The sequence below is a fragment of the Anolis carolinensis genome, chromosome 3, assembly GCF_035594765.1.
Source record: "Anolis carolinensis isolate JA03-04 chromosome 3, rAnoCar3.1.pri, whole genome shotgun sequence".
Lineage (NCBI taxonomy): Eukaryota > Metazoa > Chordata > Lepidosauria > Squamata > Dactyloidae > Anolis > Anolis carolinensis.
This window is the reverse complement of record NC_085843.1, coordinates 86,981,904-87,004,994: the sequence shown is the minus strand read 5'-3', so window position 1 is coordinate 87,004,994 and position 23,091 is coordinate 86,981,904. Positions and strand designations below refer to the sequence as shown.

The 23,091-nt window shown below is 42.9% G+C and overlaps 1 protein-coding gene across 1 annotated transcript in view; it reads left to right on the top strand.

The window, feature by feature from the left end:
• LOC100562545 (cytochrome b-245 heavy chain) overlaps nt 1-19,552 on the top strand; it is a 54,963-nt gene extending 35,411 nt beyond the window's left edge. Inside the window, exons 7-13 of the mRNA XM_062977193.1 lie at nt 2,036-2,165; nt 3,454-3,546; nt 4,584-4,837; nt 6,232-6,394; nt 7,322-7,468; nt 16,536-16,660; nt 18,003-19,552. Coding sequence (XP_062833263.1) covers nt 2,036-2,165; nt 3,454-3,546; nt 4,584-4,837; nt 6,232-6,394; nt 7,322-7,468; nt 16,536-16,660; nt 18,003-18,129 — 1,039 coding nt within the window. The 3' untranslated portion in view covers nt 18,130-19,552. The remainder of the gene's footprint in view (nt 1-2,035; nt 2,166-3,453; nt 3,547-4,583; nt 4,838-6,231; nt 6,395-7,321; nt 7,469-16,535; nt 16,661-18,002) is intronic.
• The last annotated feature ends 3,539 nt before the right edge of the window (nt 19,553-23,091 follow it).

Genomic DNA, 23,091 nt, shown 5'->3' with positions numbered 1-23,091 from the left:
GCACTCGCTCTACCATTGTAATCATCAGAAATAAATCTTCATTCTAAAGAAGAAATGTTTTAAAGCTGGAACCCAGCTTTCCCCTTGCCTCTTTGCCGTTGTTCCAAACATTGAAAAACATGGATCGTGTAGCTTTGAAACTGTAAATTGTATCATGAAGTTTTTCAGTTTTATGTGATTTTATTTAGTGTTGACCCTCAATTTCCTTAGTGCATGTTTACAATATTGAGAAGCCAGGTTTTGAGACAGAAGATAAGAATATTAATCCTAGTTCTATGGTCAATTTTGATTAGGGTTAAAGAATTACAATCTTCTAAGGGCACATCTATACTGTCGAATTAATGCAGTTTGGCACCACTTTTACTGTGATGGTTCAATGCCATGGAAACCTTGGATTTGTAGTTTGAGGCACTAGCACTCTTTGGAAGAGAAAGCTAAAGATCTTGTAAAACTATAACCCACATGATTTGATAGTATTGAGCCAAGGCAGATAAAGTTAATTTTACAGTATAGATCAGGCATGGGCAAACTTTTTTTGCCTTGGGGCTGCATTGTGGGCCTGGCCAGGAGGGAGGGTGGCTGTTTGTACGCTGGGTGGGGCAAGCCCATGTGGGGTAGGGCCCAGGAGAGAGCATAGCCAGGAGGGGGCAGGGCAGGGTCCGGGTCATCTTCAGGTTGTCCTCCCAGCATAAGGACACGGCTGCTTGCCCTATCCTTATGCCAAGAGGAAGGCAGGACAGGCGGCAAATGCCCTGATCCTTGAGCTGCCCTCTTGACATTATGCCAGGAGGAGGGCAAGACAGGCGGCAGAGGAGAGGGCTCGGGAGGGCTTTCAGCCACTGTGTGCCGTTCTCTCAGCATAAGCATGAGACCGCTCACACTATCCTTATGCTGGGAGGAGTGTGAGACACAGCTCTCAGCTGCTGCGTGTCTTCCTCTCCCATCTTTTTGGCATAATGATTTGGCAGGCTGCTGTGTCCTTAGGCCAAGAGGACAGAGAAAATGAGGGCCTGAGGTAAGCGCCCAGGGGGCTGCATCCACCCCCCAGGCCTTAGTTTGCTCATACCTGGTATAGATGCATCCTGAAACATTACGTTTTGTTGTCAACAACTTACAGAGTTTCCCTGAGACCTGAACATTACTTCACAGGTTCCTCCAGCATTAAAAGGTTTGGAAAAGACTGCTCTAGAATAAGCAGAAGACCTTATAGTTGACCTTTGATATTCACAGGTGTTAGGGGTACAAACACTCCCATGAATGTGAAAAACACATGAATATTTTCACTCACACACACTGCCTCTTGAGAATAGGGAGCCCAGAGAATTTTATGAGTGTAGCCTCACTCTCAGGAGATGACTGGAGGGGAGCCATGGATCTCTCCACCACCATCATTTCTACTACCAATAACCTCTAGTGAATGAGACTGTCTTCAGAATATTTTTTGGAGTTCCCATTTTCAAGAGGCGGCTGCGTGGTATATTTGTATGTATGTATGTGTAAAAATATTAACTATTTTCTTATTCTTGAGTAGGCTCTGCCCCTAACCCTTTCTCAAGATGCCTCCATCTAAGGGGGATGGACCTCCCCTTGCTATTATCTCCCATCTTTGGATGGAGCATCTTGATATATTCTGAAGATGCCCTTATCCAGGGAGGATGGTCGCCATCTCCTCAGGTTCATTTTGGAAAGTTCCAATGACACTACAGATGGTGGTTTGGGGCAGATCCATTGCCACCCCTGCCAGTCATGCACTGGGAGCATCTTCGGAATGTTACCAAGATGCTCCCATCCTTGAGAGATCAATCCCTCTTTGCCCCTGATCTCCCAATAGTAGAAGTGGCTTGGAAACATTCCTTGCACTTTTCCATCATTGGGAGGTGGCTAGAGGTCGATCCTTGCCTTTCCACCTTCAATCTCCTGGACAATTTGCAAATAGTCAAAACTGCAAATATGGAGGGCCAACTATAATCTGGTGTCAATTTAATTACAATTAATTTAACTGTACATTATTAATTTTGTTGGTTGTTGTTTTCAGACAAATTGTGCGTGGGCAGACAAAAGCTAGTTTACGAGTGCATAATCCAGAAATCTGTGTCAGAAATTACACCAACTGGGGGAAATTGCCTTCTTGTCCTATACCACAGTTTTCTGGAAATCCTCCTATGGTAAGATAAAATTTATTATATATATATATATATATATATATATATATATATATATATATATATATGAGAGAGAGATTGAGAGAGAGAGAGAGAGAGGGAAAATTAAGTCTACATAAGATTTTGATTTTTAATTAGCAGTGCTCAGATGACTGTTAGAAAATACAGGGCATTTGCCTAGACCAGTGGTTCTCAACTATGGGCCCCCAGATGTTTTGGCCTTCAACCCCAGATATCCTAACAGCTGCTAAACTGGTAAAGTTATAGGCTAAAACACCTGGGGACCCACAAGTTGAGAACCACTGGCCTAGACTCTACAGAGCCAAACGAAGTCTCAGTTAAGCCTGTGCATATAGTAATTAAAGACTGCTTAGCAAAATAAAATTAATTAATGCCATGCATGTGTTTTCAAAGGTTTTAAAGTTGGACTCAGGGCTAAGGGCAAGATCACTCATCTCAAGAACAGACTTTAGAAAGATGTTCATTGTGAATGAAGTAACTTCCTATTTAAACTGGAGGGGGGGGGGACTTTCCTTGCAAAAGAAGTTGTTTTTTTTAGCTTTGAACACTTGGTGTGGTGTAATGACCCTGCTGTGCTGTTGTAATCATATTGTGGGTACATCATGCAATTGTGTGATCATTGAGCAGAATCCTTTGTCTGAACATGTTTCAGAGTAAAACCAGGGACATGACTAACATATAAGACCAGCTCCCCAACCCCAAACACCTGCGTCTAAGACAGGTCTTTGTACATTGAGCATAAAGTTCTTAAGAGAACTGAATACACACATGCATTTGACTGTATATCCTAGGTGCTTATGAGCCTGAAATCAACCTAATCAAGGTTTTTACTCATAGGAGCTTTGGAACAATTAACAGTACAATCTTTGTTACACCTTAACACACCTATAAACATAGCTTACTTTTTAATGTTTAAGGAACATGGGCAGTGTTTGTGTGTGTGTGTGTGTGTGGGGGGGGGGGGGGTGATATGTGGACACTCACACTTTTGACTTCAGTTTCATTCCAACATATAGAATCATAGAGTTGGAAGAGACCATAAAGCTCATCCAGACCAGCTCTTGCCATGTAGAAATACACAATCAAAGCACTCTTGACAAATAGCTATCCAGTCTCTGTTTTAAAAACCTCTAAAGAAGGAGAGCCCATCACGCTCCAAGGTAACACATTCCATTGTCAAACATATTTAGGCAGACATTTCATCACGGCATGTTATCGTTAATGTGGCTTTTTATTCTTCTCTTGATTAACCTTCTTGTTCTATTGACAGACATGGAAATGGGTGGTGGGCCCTATGATTCTATATGTCTTTGAAAGGCTTGTGCGCTTCTGGCGATCACAACAAAAGGTTGTTATCACAAAGGTAAGAGTTCAAAAAGCAGTGTATATGTTTCTCATGCAATTTTTGTAGGTTGTTTCTCATCATACAAATATCTTGTGGACTGTCATTGTGGGTAGTTATTTCAACATTATTTTCCAGTTACCTTCCAAACATTCTTTCTTTCCAGTTACTGCTTTCCTTTTATCAGCAACTGAACACCTTTTTGTTCAAGCATGCTCTTAATGTGTAATTGCTTGCAGGGAGGCCTCTTATGGGGGTGAGATGATGATGCTGATAATTATTATTACTTTTGCATGTTTGTAGCTATGGTTTTATCGTGATGATTTTAAAATTATGTTTTAAATGTTATTGTCAGATCTTTTTAGTTGAATATTTTGTGCATTACATTGGGTCCCATGCTGGGAGAAAGGCAATAATACATCAAGCAAACAAAAAACAAAATAAAAAATGCTTTCCCAGCATTGTGGCTGTATAATTTATTGAGTTGTAGTTTCCCAAGCTCTATCCATGAATAATTAAGCCCAATGCTATGGAGAGATCCTAAAATGTATCTCAGAGTAAATAAACATTTATGTGGCATTTTGCTTAAAACATGTTCCTCTCAACATTTTCTTGGACTGGTATTTTTTTAGAAAGAAAATTTACATGCAGCTAAATAGATTTAGCCCCCGATGGCGCTGTGGGTTAAACTCCTGAGCTGCTGAATTTGCTGACCAGCTCCAGCTTCTGCCAACCTAGCAGTTCAAAAACATGTAAACATGAGTAGATCAATAGGTATTGCTTCGGTGGGAAGGTAACGGCACTCCATGCAGTCATGCCAGCCACATAATCTTGGAGGCGTCTATGGACAACACCGGCTCTTCGGTTTAGAAATGGAGATGAGCACCAACCCCCAGGGTCGGACACAACTGGACTTAATGTCTGGGGAAAACCTTTACCTAAATAGATTTAGAATTTAGTGTTTCACTTTCACCATATGTAGGTTGGTCCAGTACAAGTTTTGTCCATCCTAAATGATTCCGTGTGGTATTATGAGAGTCCTCCACTTTGTGTCATAGGTTGTCACTCATCCTTTCCAAACCTATGAACTCCAGATGAAGAAAAAGGGCTTTAAGATGGAAGTGGGACAATACATTTTTGTCCAATGCCCTGCAGTCTCCATGCTGGAATGGCACCCTTTCACATTGACTTCTGCTCCTGAAGAGGATTACTTCAGCATTCACATACGTGTTGTAGGGGATTGGACAGATGGCTTGTGTAAAGCTTGTGGATGTGACAAAGAAGAATTCCAAGATGCCTGGAAATTGCCCAAGTATGTACAGAATGAAAAGGCTATGGCTATACTGGAAGGGGAGGGGTCAGATATTTTTCTCCTAACCTTGCAAACAGGTTTATGATCGCCTACAGGCATGAGCCTGATCTTTAGGACAGTAATGAAAGTTACTAGGTACAAAAAAGGTAATCAAGTCCAGGGTCAAACACAATACGTTTTCTGAACTAAAGGTAAATTGAGGTTATCTCTTATCTGCTGCTGCTTCTCCAACTCTTCATGCACCCCATTTCATCATGAAAGTCAAAACTAAACCTTTAGCAGCACAACAGGAAAGTGACCCAAAGTGTACAGGAATGTACTGGGGGCTGCAGCAGATGACAGCAGTAAGCCCCCAGTTCATCCTAGAGAAAATGCCATTATTAGTCCAGTCTAGCTATGTCTTCCATGTAATGGAGAAGATGTGGGCCTTGCATAATTTTACCCATCACTACCAGAATGGTACAGTCGTAATGTGATTCAGTTGAAATCATGCTACAATGGTTAGCCTGCCCTCATAGACAGAGTTCTAACATTGACCAAAAATGATGTGCTGAAATATTTGTAGTGCATTCACAGTACTACCAAAAAAGAGGGAAAAGTCTTTTGAGATGACTAAAGGTTGAATGTGTTGTTGAAGGCTTTCATGGCTGGAATCACGGGGTTGCTGTGAGTTTTCCAGGCTGTATGGCCATGAATGCTTCTGGAACATGGCCATGCAGCCCGGAAAACTCACAGCAACCCAGACTAAAAGTTTGTATAGACTTACTAATATGTTGGCTCACTTTTGAACTGAGCCTTGTAGTCAGTTTTGGTCCCTCTTTATTCATAAAAGGGAACTGTTGCAAAGTTGGTTGAGTCTGGCTGTCTAGTAAAAAATGTGCTGTCTCAAATATGTTATGTCCCACATAAGATTAAGCTTGTAAGCATTCAAAAATCTAATCCAGTTACTCTTGTCATATTCTGAGGATCAGCATGATCAAGGATATCCCAGATATTCATAGGTCAGTCTTTAAATGCATATTTTTGTGGCTGTTGGACCATCATAGTCTTTATTTTTATTTATTACAGCATTTCTATCCTGCCCTTCTAACCCCCTAGGGGGGACCCAGGGCGGCTTACAACCAGATATAAAAACAGAGTATATAAAACAGTTACAATACAGCAATAATAATACATTAAATTAATTAAGTTAAAACATCCATATTAAAACATTAAAAGGTGCATTCCGAGTCACAGCCCAAGTCTGTTGGTTCTTTGTCATAAGTTCATAATTATTAGTGCTGCATCTCTCTCTCAAAAGCCTGGTCCCACAATCAAGTTTTCAGTTTTTTCGTGAATGTGTGTGTGTGGCCCAGTCACAGTCATTGTTTTCAACTATCTCTTTACTGTTTCAGAATAGCTGTTGATGGCCCCTTTGGTACTGCTAGTGAAGATGTATTCAGTTATGAAACTGTGATGTTGGTTGGGGCTGGCATTGGAGTTACCCCTTTTGCATCAGTCCTCAAGTCGGTGTGGTACAAATACTGTAATGATGCCATTAACCTCAAACTCAAAAAGGTAAGTCCTCAGCATGTTACCAGTGTACAACTATATTTTTTTAGCACTTAACAGTGTGTCAAATGAGGATCTGTGGAATATAAGAGAAACTCTGGACTGGATTTAGATTTCTCAATGCAAAAAACCCCCTTCTTTTATAATTAATATTTTATGTTCTTAATGTACAGTACCTTCATAACTGCTTCCAGGAACTGAGATTTAGTAACCTTGTGAAGTGCATTTGTCCCAATTGTTCACATGTCTTATATCCTTGGATGCACAGATGGATGCTCTCCGAAATAGCAAGATCTATCAGTGTATGCATCAGAGTGCTGGATTGAGATGAAAGCCAGTATATTTTCATCTTTGTCAATGTATTTGTCAAGAAAAATATTTCAGTTCAGAGAATAACATTCAAAAGTTAAACTTCTTCCTGTAATGTGTAATTGCATTAACTAAAGACTGACTCCATACATCAAATTGCATAGCTTGCACTTTGCTAGAGATGATTTCGGGGGGGGGGGGGGGGGGCATTTGGATGAGTGAACATCACCAAGTAAAGTAAGATTTTAATTCATCCGATAAAGTACCTTGGTATACCCTAACTGAAGACTGGAAGAATAAGCAAAAGTAGTGTAAGATATCTGGAGATTTTTTTTATTACAAAGCCAGCTTTGTCCTCTTCTTGCCCTATAATCCTTCATGCCACAGAACACAGTATGCTTCCTTGCCACACTTCCAATGTGCATATCCAATGTGCATTTCCATATCTGTCATTCCTAAGCAACTGAAGATGTCTAGGCCATTAACTACCACCTAGTGAAAACCACAAATAATCCAGAATATTGTCATAGATGTTTTGGAGTTTTAGGATTAAAAAAAGAGACAAATGAAATCATCCACCTAAATGTAATCTGTGGTGGTCATGTTTCATCTTTTGCCTTCTAGATCTATTTCTATTGGCTCTGCAGAGACACCCATGCTTTTGAATGGTTTGCTGATCTTCTGCAATCACTGGAGATTCAAATGCAAGAAAAGGATAATGCAAACTTTCTCAGCTACAATATCTATCTTACTGGCTGGGATGAGTCTCAGGTAACCAAATTACTGGAGCCCTCTCAAAACAGTTGAGTCTTTGGTTGACAAAAGTCTTGTTGTATTTTTTCTGAGACAATATCTATTCCAACTTGCCCTTGGTTTATGGTAATCAGGATAATCTCATTAGGTACTATATATACTGGGTTCTAGTTTTGAAATGCTGACACAGATGTTTTACAAAGTACCTAAAAGAATGAATATGGAAGCAGGTTATAAGATCAACTTATAGGAAGCTAGAATCTCTGTAAACTGGCTTTGTCCCATAGCCATTTGCATTTGTATGTGTCAGGACCCAGGCTGCAGAGCACCAATAACCATACGCAGAGGCCAGAATCTATCTAATATCTTTATTAAAGAAATATATAAAGTCAATAAAAACAAGTGTGGGATATAGTTCAGAAGCAGCCCTTTCAGGAAAGGTCAAATATAGTCCAGAAAAACAACGTCCAATATATGATATTAAAGTCCAAAGTTATAATCCACTTCACCGAAACACACACTATTTGGCAAGCAATAGTGTGGGGAACTGTCCATAGTCTTTGAGGCTTAAGGTAAATCCGAATCAAGGGAAACAAGGCTGGAATCCGAGAAGCAGGGTCCGTGGTTTAAAACGCAAGGCAAGGCAAATCTTGAGGCTTGGCCAGGTCCAACTTGAAACAAGGCAATCGTGGAACAAGAACTGAGTCCATAGGAATCCGTGGAACAAGGCAGGGCTGGGAACTTGATTCAGGAGCTGGGAACTGGAGTACGTAGTCTACACACGATCTCACTCCTCGAGCTGACGAATTGACTCCGCAAGGAATCCTTTGTGGCCAACATCTATATAGGATCTTGTTTCCCGCCAGAGCACACTTTCTCTGGGGAACAAGAACCGAAACCTATACTGTCCAGATGCAGGACTCCTTAAACTTTCCCAAGGGAAACAGACTTAATCATCTAATTGTCTGGCAGCTATCCTGGCACTCCTGCGAGTCGCCTCGCGATTGCTTCTATCTTGATTATAATAAAGGCGGCGAGAAAACGGGGGAGATTTCGGCTCAAGGCTTGTTTGGCTGTCTTCCTGTGGGCAAACATCTTGCAGCTGCAAGGGCTCCAAATCTGGCAGAAATGGTGGGAAACCCAAGTTTTCCTCTTCATCTGTCACAACAGTACTAGGAACGGGACTACATGGCCCATGAGTCATCACACTATCCCCCTCCTCAAGCCCCCTCTCAAAAATGGGCCCTCTTCCCGAGGTGCGGGGCCGCGGCTTGGCAGGGTAGGCCTGATGGAAGCGGCGGACTAAATCGGGGGCATGGACAGTGGAAGCGTCTTCCCAAGAGCGTTCTTCGGGGCCAAAACCCACCCAGTCAATGAGATACTGAAGGCGGCGGCGATGGAAGCGAGAATCCAAAATGTCCTGAACCTCGAATTCCTCCTCCCCATCCACCAAAACAGGAGTGGGGGCTGGCCGGTCTGCATCAGGGCGCACACCATCCGCCGGAAGGAGCAGGGAGCGATGAAACACTGGGTGAATGCGCATAGAGCGCGGAAGTTGGAGTTTGAAAGTCACGGGGTTAAGTTGCGCCACCACTGGATAGGGACCAATGAAACGGGCATCTAGCTTCCGGCAAGGACGGTGGGAGGGCAAAAAGCGAGTGGACAGCAAAACCCGATCTCCTACCTTGATTTCGGGGCCCGGCTGGCGATGACTGTCAGCGTGGCGTTTATAGTCCTCCTTGGCTTGGTCCAGTTGCTGGAGCAATAGTTGTTGCACCGCTGTGAGTTCTTGCAGCCAGTCCTCTGCTGCGGGGCCTTCTGAGGTTTCAATGACAGAAGGAAAGAAACGGGGATGGAAGCCGTAGTTTGCAAAGAACGGGGTTTCTTTAGTTGAAGCCTGGACACCATTGTTGTAGGCAAACTCTGACAGAGGTAACAGGGAAGCCCAATTGTCCTGCTGGTAGTTTACATAACAGCGAAGGTATTGTTCCAAAGTGGCATTGGTGCGCTCAGTTTGCCCATCCGTTTGGGGATGGTGAGCCGAAGATAAACGAGAGTCTATGCCCAATAGTTTTTGTAGTGCCTTCCAGAAACGAGAGGTGAATTGAGATCCACGGTCTGTGACTAGACTCTTGGGCAATCCATGTAATCTGAAAACATGCTGAAGGAATAAATCTGCAGTCTCCTTGGCCGTGGGAAGGCCATTGCAGGGAATGAAATGGGCCAACTTGGTAAAAAGGTCCATCACCACTAGGATCGTGGTGAATCCAAGGGAAGGTGGTAGGTCAGTGATAAAATCCGCAGAAATTATCTCCCATGGACGAGATGGAGTAGGAAGGGGATGCAGTAGCCCCGAGGGCTTCTCCCTTCTTGTCTTGGAACGCTGGCATACCGGGCAGGTATTGACATATTTTTCCACATCCTTGCGGATCTTGGGCCACCAGAAATCTCTTAGGATCAAATGCATGGTTTTAAATAGTCCAAAATGTCCTGCTGGCTTGCAGTCATGACATAGGCGAAGAGCCTTTTCTCTGCCTGGTCCTGGAGGAATGTAGACATGATTTCTGTAGCATAGTAATCCATCCTTAAGTGAAAAAGGGAAACGTAATCCTAGGCGAAGTTGTTCTTGAGCCCAGGCATCCGCCTGTTGACTGGCTCTAATTTCTTGAGCACAAAGGGGCCCTGGAGTAGAGGGAGTTGATTCAATTGGAGTGGATTTGGTGTTTCCCACTGTGAGCGTGGCAAAGTTCTCGGGCTGCAGCAATTGGGATTCAAAGGTCTCTCTGCGCCCTGCAGCATACTCTGGTTTCCGTGACAGGGCATCTGCTTGCTTGGTCTGGGCTGGGGTTACATAATGAATCTGGAAGTCAAAACGCTCAAAGAATAAAGCCCAGCGCTGCTGCCTCTGATTTAACTTGCGGGCAGTTCTTAGATGCTCTAAATTACGATGGTCAGTATGGACCTCAATGGGAAATTTGGCCCCTTCTAACCAATGTCTCCAATTTTCAAAGGCTGCCTTTATGGCCAAAAGTTCTTTCTCCCAAATAGTGTAATTTCTCTCTGGGGCTGTTAGTTGACGGGAGTAAAAAGCACAAGGGTGAAGATGTTCTCCCACTGGTTGCAAGAGTACAGCCCCAATTGCCACATCGGAGGTGTCAGCCTGCACAACAAAAGGGGTTTTAGGATCAGGGTGCTGTAGAATTGGCTGGGACGTGAATAATTTCTTTAGTTGCTGGAACCCTTTCTCTGCTTGCTCCGTCCAGCGGAAAGGCTGTTTTCCACGGATGCAGCTGGTGATTGGGTCAGACCAGCGGGCAAAGTCTGGAATGAACTTGCGGTAGTAGTTCGCGAACCCCAAGAACCGTTGCACCTCTTTCTTGTTGGTTGGCGCCCGCCATTCCAATACTGCTGAGACCTTTGCCGGGTCCATGGAGAGCCCTTGTGGCGAGACGCGGTACCCCAGGAAATCAACCTCTTCGAGATCAAAGGCGCACTTTTCCAACTTGGCATATAGTCCATGATCCCGCAATCGTTGTAACACCATTCTGACGTGTTTCTCATGTTCTGATTGTGATCTAGAGTACACCAAAAAATCGTCCAGGTATATGATCAAGAACCGATCTAGATAATCCTGAAAAATATAATTGACAAAGTGCTGGAACGTTGCGGGAGCTCCGGATAATCCGAAATTCATGACTAGGGACTCGAATAATCCGAATTTAGTCTGGAAGGCGGTTTTCCACTCGTCCCCCTCTCTGATGCGAACTAGATTGTAAGCCCCCCGAAGATCCAGCTTGGTGTAAACCTTGGCCCCCCGAAGCCGGTCTAATAGGTCCGAGATCAAAGGCAGGGGGTAGCGGTTCCGTTTAGTGATATTGTTCAGTGCTCTATAGTCCACAACTAGACGTAGATCCCCTGACTTCTTTTTCACAAACATCACTGGGGAAGCGGCTGGGGATTGAGAAGGTCTGATGAACCCCTTGCGGAGGTTTGACTCTATGAACTCCCTGAGAGCTTCTTGCTCTGGTTCAGTCAGGGAGTAGAGGTGTCCTCGCGGGATCGGGGCCCCCTCCACCAAGTCAATGGCACAATCATAAGGCCTATGCGGGGGTAGTTTCTCGGCTTCTTTTTCATTGAAAACATCCCAAAAGTCTGAGTATTTCTTGGGCAAGGTGATGATGGCTTCAGCGTCTGTGGCATGACAGACCTTGGCTACAAGACAATGGTTTTGGCAATATTTAGAAGCAAACTGCAGTTCTCTGTTGGTCCATGAGATGCTAGGGTCGTGGAGTGTCAGCCATGGGATTCCCAAAATCACAGGGAAGTGAGGAACCTCGGTAACAAAAAAGGAAATCTCTTCCATGTGTTCCCTTATCCACATTCTGGTGGGTTCAGACCATTGGCTTACTGGACCTGTCTTTAGGGGGCGGCCATCAATGGCTTGCACCACTCGGGCGTTCTTGAAATCGTGATATTGTAATCCCAGAGAGTCGGCATACTCTCTATCGATGAAATTGTTTGTTGCTCCTGAGTCTATCATGGCATGGATCATGACTGGTCCTTTTTTCGCTGACCACAAAGTGACCACTAGGAGAAATAGGACCCCGGTTGGCGGCTCTTGAGTGGGGTTTCTGACCGGGTTGGCGAGCCTCTCTACGCCCGGTCGCTGGCTTCCCCCGCCGGCTTTGCGCCAGCCGCCTCGGCCATCTCCGTCTCCACGGAGGACGCCGCCGCCAAACGAGCGGCGGGCTTTCTTTTGGCTGGACACTCTCTGGCAAAGTGGCCCCCGTTTCCGCAGTACCAACAGAGGTTTAAACGTTGGCGGCGAGCCTTCTCGGCAACATCTAATCTGGGACGCACATTGCCCAGCTGCATCGGCACCTCCTCGCTTCCTCTGGGGTATGGGGCTGGTGGCAGGGGTCTCCACACTGGACGTGGCTGGATGCCGGCGGGAGCGGGAGGTTTTGCTCCAGCTCTTCCACTCTGGCCTCGGAGCCACTGTTTTCTGTTGGCAAGCATGACTTCGGCTCGTAAACATTGGTCAATAAGTCTTTCAAGAGAGTTTGGAGGATCCACCTTGGAGATTTCTTCCAACATCTCGATGTTGAGACCCTCCCAAAACTGTCCTCTGAGGGCTATGTCATTCCAACCGGTGTTTTGGGCCAGCACTCGGAACTCGGCTATGTACTGGGACAAGGGCCTGTCCCCTTGGGAAAGGCGCCGGAGTTTGTGGCCGGCCGCCTCTAAATTGTCCTCGATCCCCCAAGTCGCCTTAAGGTGATTCAGGAAGTTTTGCGCGGAACTTAGGTGTGGGGAGGCTTCATCGAACAGCGCCGTCGCCCAATTGGCCGCTGGCCCGTCTAGGAGACTGTAAATCCACGCCACTTTGATATCTTCTTGGGGAAACTCGGCTTGACGGGCTTCTAGGTATGCCTGGCATTGGCGACGGAAAACATGAACCTTGGAAGCTTCTCCAGAAAACTTGGTTGGCAACGCCAGGGCAGGGAGACGGGTTCCGCGTTCCTTCAAGCCCCGTATTTCTCCCTCCTGCGTATGGAGCATATCTCGGATTCTGTCCACTTCATCCTTGGAGATGGTGTAGCTGAGTGGTTGGGCTTCCGCCCCGGTTCCAGTAGACATTCTGGCCTAGGTTAATTGGTGCTTAAGGTGGCGGAGTCAAACTGTCAGGACCCAGGCTGCAGAGCACCAATAACCATACGCAGAGGCCAGAATCTATCTAATATCTTTATTAAAGAAATATATAAAGTCAATAAAAACAAGTGTGGGATATAGTTCAGAAGTAGCCCTTTCAGGAAAGGTCAAATATAGTCCAGAAAAACAACGTCCAATATATGATATTAAAGTCCAAAGTTATAATCCACTTCACCGAAACACACACTATTTGGCAAGCAATAGTGTGGGGAACTGTCCATAGTCTTTGAGGCTTAAGGTAAATCCGAATCAAGGGAAACAAGGCTGGAATCCGAGAAGCAGGGTCCGTGGTTTAAAACGCAAGGCAAGGCAAATCTTGAGGCTTGGCCAGGTCCAACTTGAAACAAGGCAATCGTGGAACAAGAACTGAGTCCATAGGAATCCGTGGAACAAGGCAGGGCTGGGAACTTGATTCAGGAGCTGGGAACTGGAGTACGTAGTCTACACACGATCTCACTCCTCGAGCTGACGAATTGACTCCGCAAGGAATCCTTTGTGGCCAACATCTATATAGGATCTTGTTTCCTGCCAGAGCACACTTTCTCTGGGGAACAAGAACCGAAACCTATACTGTCCAGATGCAGGACTCCTTAAACTTTCCCAAGGGAAACAGACTTAATCATCTAATTGTCTGGCAGCTATCCTGGCACTCCTGCGAGTCACCTCGCGATTGCTTCTATCTTGATTATAATAAAGGCGGCGAGAAAACGGTGGAGATTTCGGCTCAAGACTTGTTTGGCTGTCTTCCTGTGGGCAAACATCTTGCAGCTGCAAGGGCTCCAAATCTGGCAGAAACGGTGGGAAACCCAAGTTTTCCTCTTCATCTGTCACAACAGTACTAGGAACGGGACTACATGGCCCATGAGTCATTACAGTATGTCACTCAAGCCTTATGATTGAGAATCCAATTGGCCCTCCATACTTGCAGGTTTGATTTTTTCAGGTTTCATTATTTGCATATTTGATTTGAAATGTTATCTCTAGGAATCTCTCAGTCCTCCCGTATGACTCTGTGGTCAACTTTCAGCAGGAGTTGAACCATAGGGTCATGCTGGAGGTTTTAGAGATCCCTAGAGTGGTGTTCTCTCAGGTTTTAAAAGGTCATGGTTTCTGTATTTTCACTGAGATCTTGCACTATGAATCCCAATGAATGCGGAAAGCTGACTGTAAAAGGCAGGTGGTGTCACTAGACATTATTACCATCTGTGAAGGTGGACTGGCATACCGCTAGTTAGAAGGAAATATAAATTTTGCTTGTTCGCATTGTCAGAAAAGAAAAGGAGAGAAATGTTTTCAAATCTCCAAGCAAACATAAACTACTCTTTGTGCATCGCCTATTAAACCTTTTCCCTCAGAAGAAAAAACACAAATGGTATATTTTAAAGGGGGTGATTATTAATGTTATCTTCCTTGACACTTCAGTGTTTCAATTTTGCACATTTAAGATGAGTAATATTCACTATTCTGGTAGTAAATATGTGACATGAGTCCTTTTGTTCTGATCACTGTTGTGGAGCTTCTTCTTTTTTTCCACAAGAAAAACTATGGAGTACAGGGCCATGTATCTTTTCTGTGAGATAACTGTGAAAAAGACCTACAGCTCACAAAGAGTTGGTGAATAATTTCCTATTTAAAAGATATCTCATTAAGACCATGCCTGGGTCATTCTACTTTTCAGGTACATTACAGAGTAAACAGGGTAGACTGGAAAGGATCAATGTGAAGCATCACATGGATCATTTCCAGTCTACCATTACTCTCTCTGACTGACTGGAGCCCCCAATGGTGCAGTGTCAGGACCCAGGCTGCAGAGCACCAATAACCATGCACAGAGACCAGAATCTATCTAATATCTTTATTATAGAAATATATAAAGTCAATAAAAACAAGTGAATAATATAGTTCAGAAGCAGACCTTTCAGATGAGGTCAAATATAGTCCAGAAATGTATTGTCCAATATAAGATATTATAGTTCAAAGTTATAATCCACTTGACCGAAACACACACTTTGCCAAGCAAAGTGTGGGGAAATGACAGAGTCTTTAAAGTCCAATGTAGCTTGACAACAAGGCTGGAAAATATACTTGGTTCTTGGCTAAATTCAAGACTTGAAACGAGGCAACATGAAACATGAACAGGGTCCAAAGAAGTCCGTGAAACAAGGCAAGGCTGGAAATTTGATCCGGGAAACAAGGAACTGGGGTACAAAGTCCACACACGATCTCTCTCCTCAAGCTGAACAATTGACTCCGCAAGGTTCCCCTTGCGGCAAAACCCCTATATAGGGTCTTGTTTTCCCGCCAACAGAACACTTTCCCTGGAGAACAAGAAGTGAAACCCAACTCTGTCCAGATGCATGACTCCTTAGAATTTCCCAAGGGAAGCAGACCTAATCAGCTAATTGTCTGGCAGCGATTCTGAGGCTCCGGCAATTAGCCTCCCTGACTCCTCTATCTCTATTATAATTGTCCTTTCGGGAAAACGGGGGAGAATTCTGCCCAAGGCTTGTTTGGTTAACTTCCTGAGGACAAACATCTTCCAGGTGGCGAGGCTCCGATTCAAGCTGAACCGGTGGAAATCCCATGTTTTCCTCCTCATCTGCCACAATAGCACTAGGAACGGGACTACAAGGCCCATGAGACATCACATGCAGTGAGTTAAACCCTTGTGCCGGCAGGACTGCTGATTGAAATGTCAGCAGTTCGAATCCAGGAAGCGGGGTGAGCTCCTGTCTATCAGCGCTAGCTTCCCATGCGGTGACATGAAAGAAACCTCTCACAGGATGGTAAAACATCTGGGCGTCCCCTGGGCAACATCCTTGCAGACAGACAATTCTCTCACACCAGAAGTGACTTGCAGTTTCTCAAGTCGCTCCTGACATGGAAAAAAACAACATTCTCTGTCTGAGAGACAATCAGTCCATCCATTTTAACTGTGATCACTTCACCAGTACTTCCAGCCCCACTTTGATTCATTGGAGCTGTGTTCTTCAACTGTGATACTTTTCTTGTACTTTGGGAGTACCTCTCAGGGCCTCCATCAAATCTCGCTTCCACTTACCTTCATTACACTGCCATCTCTGGTGAGCAGCCAGCCAGCTGCAACAAATCACTCTGACCAAGAGGTCATGAGTTCGAGGCGAGCTCGGAGCCTATGTTTGTCTTGTCTTTGTTCTATGTTAAAGGCATTGAATGTTTGCCTTATATGTGTAATGTGATCCGCCCTGAGTCCCCTTCGGGGTGAGAAGGGTGGAATATAAATATTGTAAATAAATAAATAAATAAATAAATAAATCTCTCTTGCTCCCTATAGTTCAGGTATAGGAGGTCCTATGCCTTTCTCATAAGACATTATGTTCCTTCTTTATCCCAGGCTACTCATTTTACAGTACACCATGAGGCAGAGAAAGATGTGATTACAGGTTTGAAGCAGAAAACCTTGTATGGAAGACCAAACTGGGAAAATGAGTTCAAAACAATTGGAAGTCAGCATGCAAGGTAAATTAGCTCTATAGGGCTTACAGAAGATGCACTCTCTTGTGTTACTTATAATTTACTTTCTTTCTGTGTGTGTGCGCGCGTGCGTGTGCATGTGGATGTCTGCATTGTGTCTGACTCTTTCTGTCTCATCATGGGGTCTGGTAATGGACATTTGATTCTTTGGGCATTAAATTGCTTGCAAGGCTGAAAATTCAAGCTCATAATTATGTGAAGAAGAAAAACTACCTCTTCAAAGTGGTACATCTAATGTAGGGGAGAAAGGAATGATAGATTGTGAATGAATATAGATAAATTTTCTGAATCTTCTGAATTTTCAGCTTCACAATATAATCAACTCTCTTGTAAAGCCAAAGGATGTGTTTTGAAAGCAATTCAGAATACCACTGATTTTTGTGAGAAACAGATACAGATGCACTTGATTTCCCCAGTGACTGTAATAGGAAACCAAAGTGTTTACCACAGACTGGATGATACAAAAACTGATTTAGCTCTTTGGCCTCAGCTGATCTAAATGAACTTAAGCAGAATCATGCCACTGAATTGAATTGTGATTCTTCAGGGTATTTTATATGACATACCGTACTCCAATCTTAAGTATATTTACATGCCCCATTAATTTCAGTGGGAGTTACTTCCTAATAAATATGTTCATGTTATTTATTTGTTTGTTTGTTTGTTTGTTTACATCATTTCTATCCTGCCTTTCTCACCTGAAGGGACTCAAGGTGACTTACAAACCTGGCAAAAATTCAATTGGTTAAGTGAATGAACCCAAAGGGTGCTCACCAATGCTTCCTCTTCATCCTGGAAAGAAGTGACGAGTTGAGTGCCACAGGGTTCAGTCCAGGGCCCGGTTCTGTTCAACAACTTTATTAATAACTTAGATGAAGGGTTAGTAGGCATGATCATCAAGTTTGCAGACAACACCTAATTGGGAGGGATAGCTAATACTCGAGAAGACAGGAGCAGAATTCAAAATGATCTTAACAGATGAGAGAGATGGGCCAAAACTAACAAAATGAAGTCCAACAGGGACAAATGCAAGATACTTCACTTCGGCAGAAAAAATGGAATGCAAAGATACAGAATGGGGGACGCCTGGCTCGAAAGCCATACGAGTGAAAAAGATCTTGGAGTCCTCATGGACAACAAGTTAAACATGAGTCAACAGTGTAAAAAAGCCAATGGGATTTTGGCCTGTATAAATAGGAGTATAGTGATCAGATTCAGGGAAGTCATGCTACCCTTCTATTATCAAAGAATCTTTGATAAGCAAATTAATAGGTGTTTTTTCTAGTGCATTTAAAATCGTCCATTATCTAATTTGTTTTGTTATCAGTTCCAGGATTGGTGTTTTCCTGTGTGGACCTGAAGCCTTGGCTGACACCTTAAATAAAATGTGCATTAGCAATTCAGATGCTGACCCACGAGGAGTACACTTCATATTCAACAAAGAAAATTTCTGAACGTATCTGCTCCACAAAAGAATAGCTGCATTGTATTCATATGCTTGTGTGTATGTGGAGTTTGAGCACAACAGGGCTTTCATTGTTAGTAAACACCCTGCTTACTAGAATTTTAAAAAATGTTCCAGATATGCTTGCATTGCTTCTGTATTTGGTATAGCTCTGCCAAAAAAAAATGCTTTCTTCAATTTAACCTATTGTGGATTGCATTTGTATACATCCTGAACTCAATTGGACTTACTACAGAGCAGTCACACACAAGTTGTATGGTTAATTTGACACATCTCTCATCTGTAATTACAAAATTCCCCTATACATAAGAGGCCGAAATCTGATACACGTTTTCAAACACTTTACAGTAGAGTCTCACTTATCCAACATAAACGGGCTGGCAGAATGTTGGATAAGCGAATATGTTGGATAATAAAGAGGGATTAAGGAAAAGCCTATTAAACATCAAATTAGGTTTTGATTTTACAAATTAAGCACCCAAATATCATGTTATACAACAAATTTGACAGAAAAAGTAGTTCAATACGCAGTAATACTATGTAGTAATTAGTGTATTTACAAATTTAGCACCAAAATATCACAATGTATTTAAAACATTGACTACAAAAATGCGTTGGATAATCCAGAACATTGGATAAGCGAATGTTGGATAAGTGAGACTCTACTGTACCTTGGAATCTCCCATGCCACTTTAGTTCCATCACATCCTTTCCAGCTACAATAGTAGAAACGGTTGATTTTTTAAGCTTGCCACAGTCAGTGGTCCAAACAGGGTTGCCAGGTCAGGTTTATTCTTGGCTATGTGAGGACTTCATTGGAGGTAGAAAAACTCAGAGAGCAGAGAGAAACCTGTAATAACTAGGATGTATTTTTCTTTTTAAAAATCATTTTACATGAACACTAGAATAGTAACACTTAGAGTGCCTTTACACTAGAATTAATGCATGTTTCATGCCACCATGGCATCATGGGAGTTGTAATTTTAGAACTGTAGCCTTCTCTAGCAAAGAGTATTAGTATCTCACCAGAATTCCATAGGATTGAGCCACGGTAGAGCAGTGTCAAACTGCATTTTTGCACAGGAAATTTCACCCTTTTGATCTAACAATTTCATACTTGTGTGCCTTCAAGTCGTCCGTGGATTCATGGCAACCCCATGGGATTACATAAAGTTTTCTTAGGCAAAGAATGCTCAGAGCTGGTTTGTCATTTCCTTCTTCGGAAACAGCCTACAGCACCTGTTATTTCTTTGCAATCTACCACCCAAGTGCTAAACAGAGCTGACACTGCTTACCTTCCAAATTTATTTTCTAGTTCTTTGTTTGTGTATAAGACAGGATTAATGATTGCTGTGATGTGATATGCAATGCTTTTATTATATGTGCATTAAATTAGAATATTAATATTTTGACTGTGAGTCTGTATTTACACTTCTGGTTATATAACAGCTTTGTTTTCATTGTCTTTATAGTTGTTGATATCTCATTTTAATAATATCATTAATCTTAGCAGGACTGATGAGGCTCCTTAGCAAAGCAAAGCCTTCTCTAGTGGGCTCCTTCTAGAACAGGGACTCTCAAATGTTTTCAGCTGCGGAGCCCTTTTTGAAGCAAATGTTTCTTGTGGAACCCCAAGAAATGTTTCCTATTAAGTTATATATTATGTATATGTATCAGGCATGGACAAATTTTTGGACACAGGGACTGCATTGTGTTTTAAAATGACATATGGGCAAGACCAGTGACAGATGGATGAAGACTGCTTGTATGAAAAATATGAACAAATTCCTGTGCACACTGCACATATCTCATTTGTAGTGCAAAAAGAAAGAGAAAAAAAGAAAGAAAGAAAGAAAGAAAGAAAGAACAATACAATATTTAAAATGAAGAACAATTTTAACCAACATAAACTTAACAATATTTCAATGGAAGACCCCAGGGGCTATTCATTCAACTCCCTTCTACCATGCAGGAAAAGCACAATCAAAGCACTCTCTGAGCAGTGGGAGAGAAATAGGGCTTTGGCAGCCAAGAAAGTGAGGGAGGAAGGATCAGGTGGAGTCTGGGCTGTGAGAGAGATTGAGGAGAGAGAGTCTGTGCCCTAGGGGGACACTACTGCTGCTGCTGCTGCTGCTACTACTGTTTCGGCAACTCCAAACTTTAATTTCCCTGTATTACTCGGGTGGATGAGGAGGAAAGAAGAGGAAAGAGGAAGCAGCATGGCACCATGGTGCCCCTCACTATCACTTGTGGAGCCCCAAGGGTTCCACAGAGAACAGTGTGAGAACCCCTGTGGTGACAGAAAGAGTTGTTTACATTTTCCACAATGCTCCTAATCAGGGTTACACCAAAACATTGTGCTGCCTGGGGCAAAGTAAAGTATATTCTCCATTCCAGATATAGAAGCCAAGTGAGCTTTGATACCTGAACTTGCCTTCAGCATTGGTGTTAGTCCTCCACTGAATGTGAGGGTAGCAGCTGGCTAGTTGACAGAGCTGAACACAAAACCGTATGATACAGTTTTGTGCTCAGCTCAGCTCAGCTCTGTCAACTGGCTACCTCTGTCAACTGGCCAATGGCTGTGTGCCTTAAAATTCTTTCTGGTCTATGACAACCCTGAGGTGAACCTATCATGGGGTTTTCTTGGCATGATTTGTTCGGAAGAGGTTTGCCATTGCCTTGGCTTGTGGCAGAGAGACTTGCAACTGTAGGGTTTTTCCACTTGGGCAATCCCATGACTGTAGCCAAGTGTGAGGTTTCTACCTTTTATCTCAACATTTGTGAAGAACTTCATGATCCTCACTTCTGCCATTGTTTAAAAACTTTCTTCTGCCCAGCTATATGTCACCAAATGAAGGGATCATCTCAATGTTCTCAATGCCCTTTGAGACTTATGTAGTTTCTATCCTCAATGAATACCACTCCTTGGGTTCATCTACATTCAAGAATTAATGCAGTTTGACACCAATTCAACTGACATGGCTCAATGCTATGGAATTATCAGAGTTGTAGTTTAGTGAAGCTCAAATAGCGGTTATGAATACAAAACAATCAAGATGTGCAACTGTAGGTTATGCATTTGTAACTGCCCAACACAATTCCAATCTTCATTTGTAGATATGTGGCTGTGAACATAATAAATAATCTAAAAGAACAGCTAACAATCTCATTCTCACAGAAATCCCCTGAGATTCCAAGACTTATGAGTTCTTATGTGGGGTGTTAATGCAAACTGCCTATTTTGAGCTAACTGTGGTTCTCGAATTGGAAGCCCAACCAATCAGATAGTTATAACAGGGAGCTCCAAACAGATATAGATTCAGCTGACAAATGACAAAGATTCCTCAGTCTAAAGAGTTGGGATGGTGAACCATGTGAACACCCCTTCTTTTACTTCTCCATTTAATCATATATTACTCTCACCTGCATACAACACTCTCAAATGAGCAAACTCTAATGGAAAAGCATATGACTAGTGAGCAGGCACAATTTCAACCTACGTAGTTAGGAAGAGGGGATCCCCCCCCCCCCCCGAGAATACTTCAAGTGCATACTTGAACCCAAAATGTATATTGTAGAATTTTGGAGAACAAGTAGTAAAGAAAGAGGAAATTGGAAACATCAGTTATCCTATACCATTTGGGAGCAAATCTTTGAAAATTTATTTAGAAGTTAAGTCCTTTCATGTTTCTAAACAAGTATTTAAGACTGTGAACTCCCAAGCAGTGACGGTTCAACCGAGAGGCAAACTAGTCATTTGCCTGTGGCGCCATCCTGTAGGGGGCGCCATCAAGGCAACTCCTGCCTCCGCTGCTGTGCCTCTGCTCTGCAGAGCCCAGTGCCTTCCTCCCTAGAAGGAAGACGTCGGGCCGTTTGCAGACGTGAAACAGCACTTCTCCAGTCTGCAAAGCATCCAGCAGCTCCCTCTGGAGAAGGAGGATGTTGGGCAGTTTGCAGACTGAGAACCCCCCCCCCCCCTTGGCTGCAACTTGCCTTGCAGCAGCCAAAGAGAAGGAATCAGGCTCCACGTGGAGCTGGCTCGGGTCCCTTTGATCCTTTTGCCTCCCCTGTAAAGCAAGCAGTGGAATTGGGGGGAAAGGAAGAAGGGAGAAGGGGGAAAGGAGCGAGGGAGTGTGGGGAGCCACTGTGACCCACTCACTGCTTTCCCATTTTAGTAAGTATTTTTCTATTTGTGAGTCCATTTAAGGGGCTTGTTTTGCTTGGGGGGGGGCTTTGCTAATGGGGTTTATTGTTGTTGTTAGAAGAGGGACCAGGCCTTTGGGCCTTGGATCCTTTTTCCTTTGGGCCCTCTCTCTGTTCTCTTTCCTCCCAACCATTCCTACTACCTGCTGCTCTTTCTCTTTTCCCTTTGCAACATAAATGAGGGGGATCCTTTTGTTTGCAATGTGTGTGTGTGTGTGTGTGTGTGTGTGTGTGTGTATACATACATGCATATACACACATATATACATAATATTGGGATTTACTATGGGAAGAGAGATGGAAAGGGGGAACCCCAAAGGACATCTAGTCCAACCCCATGAAGAAAACCATAAAATCCAGCCCTGGTTAAAGAGATTGAGATATATATATATATATATATATATATATATATATATATATATATATATATATTAAACACACTACTGTGCATATTAATATACATATTAATGTAATAAACACAATACTGTGCATATTAATATATATATTAATGTAATAAACACTATAATGGGAGTTTATTACATATTGATATACCTATTATGGAATAAACACAATACTCTGCATACTGACATACATATTAATGTAATAAACACTATAATGGGAGTTTATAACTTATTGATATACCTCTTAATGTGATAAACACAATACTATGCATATTGACATACATATTAATGTAATAAACACAATAATGAGAGAGTATTCATTATTTATTTATTTTATTTTATTTACT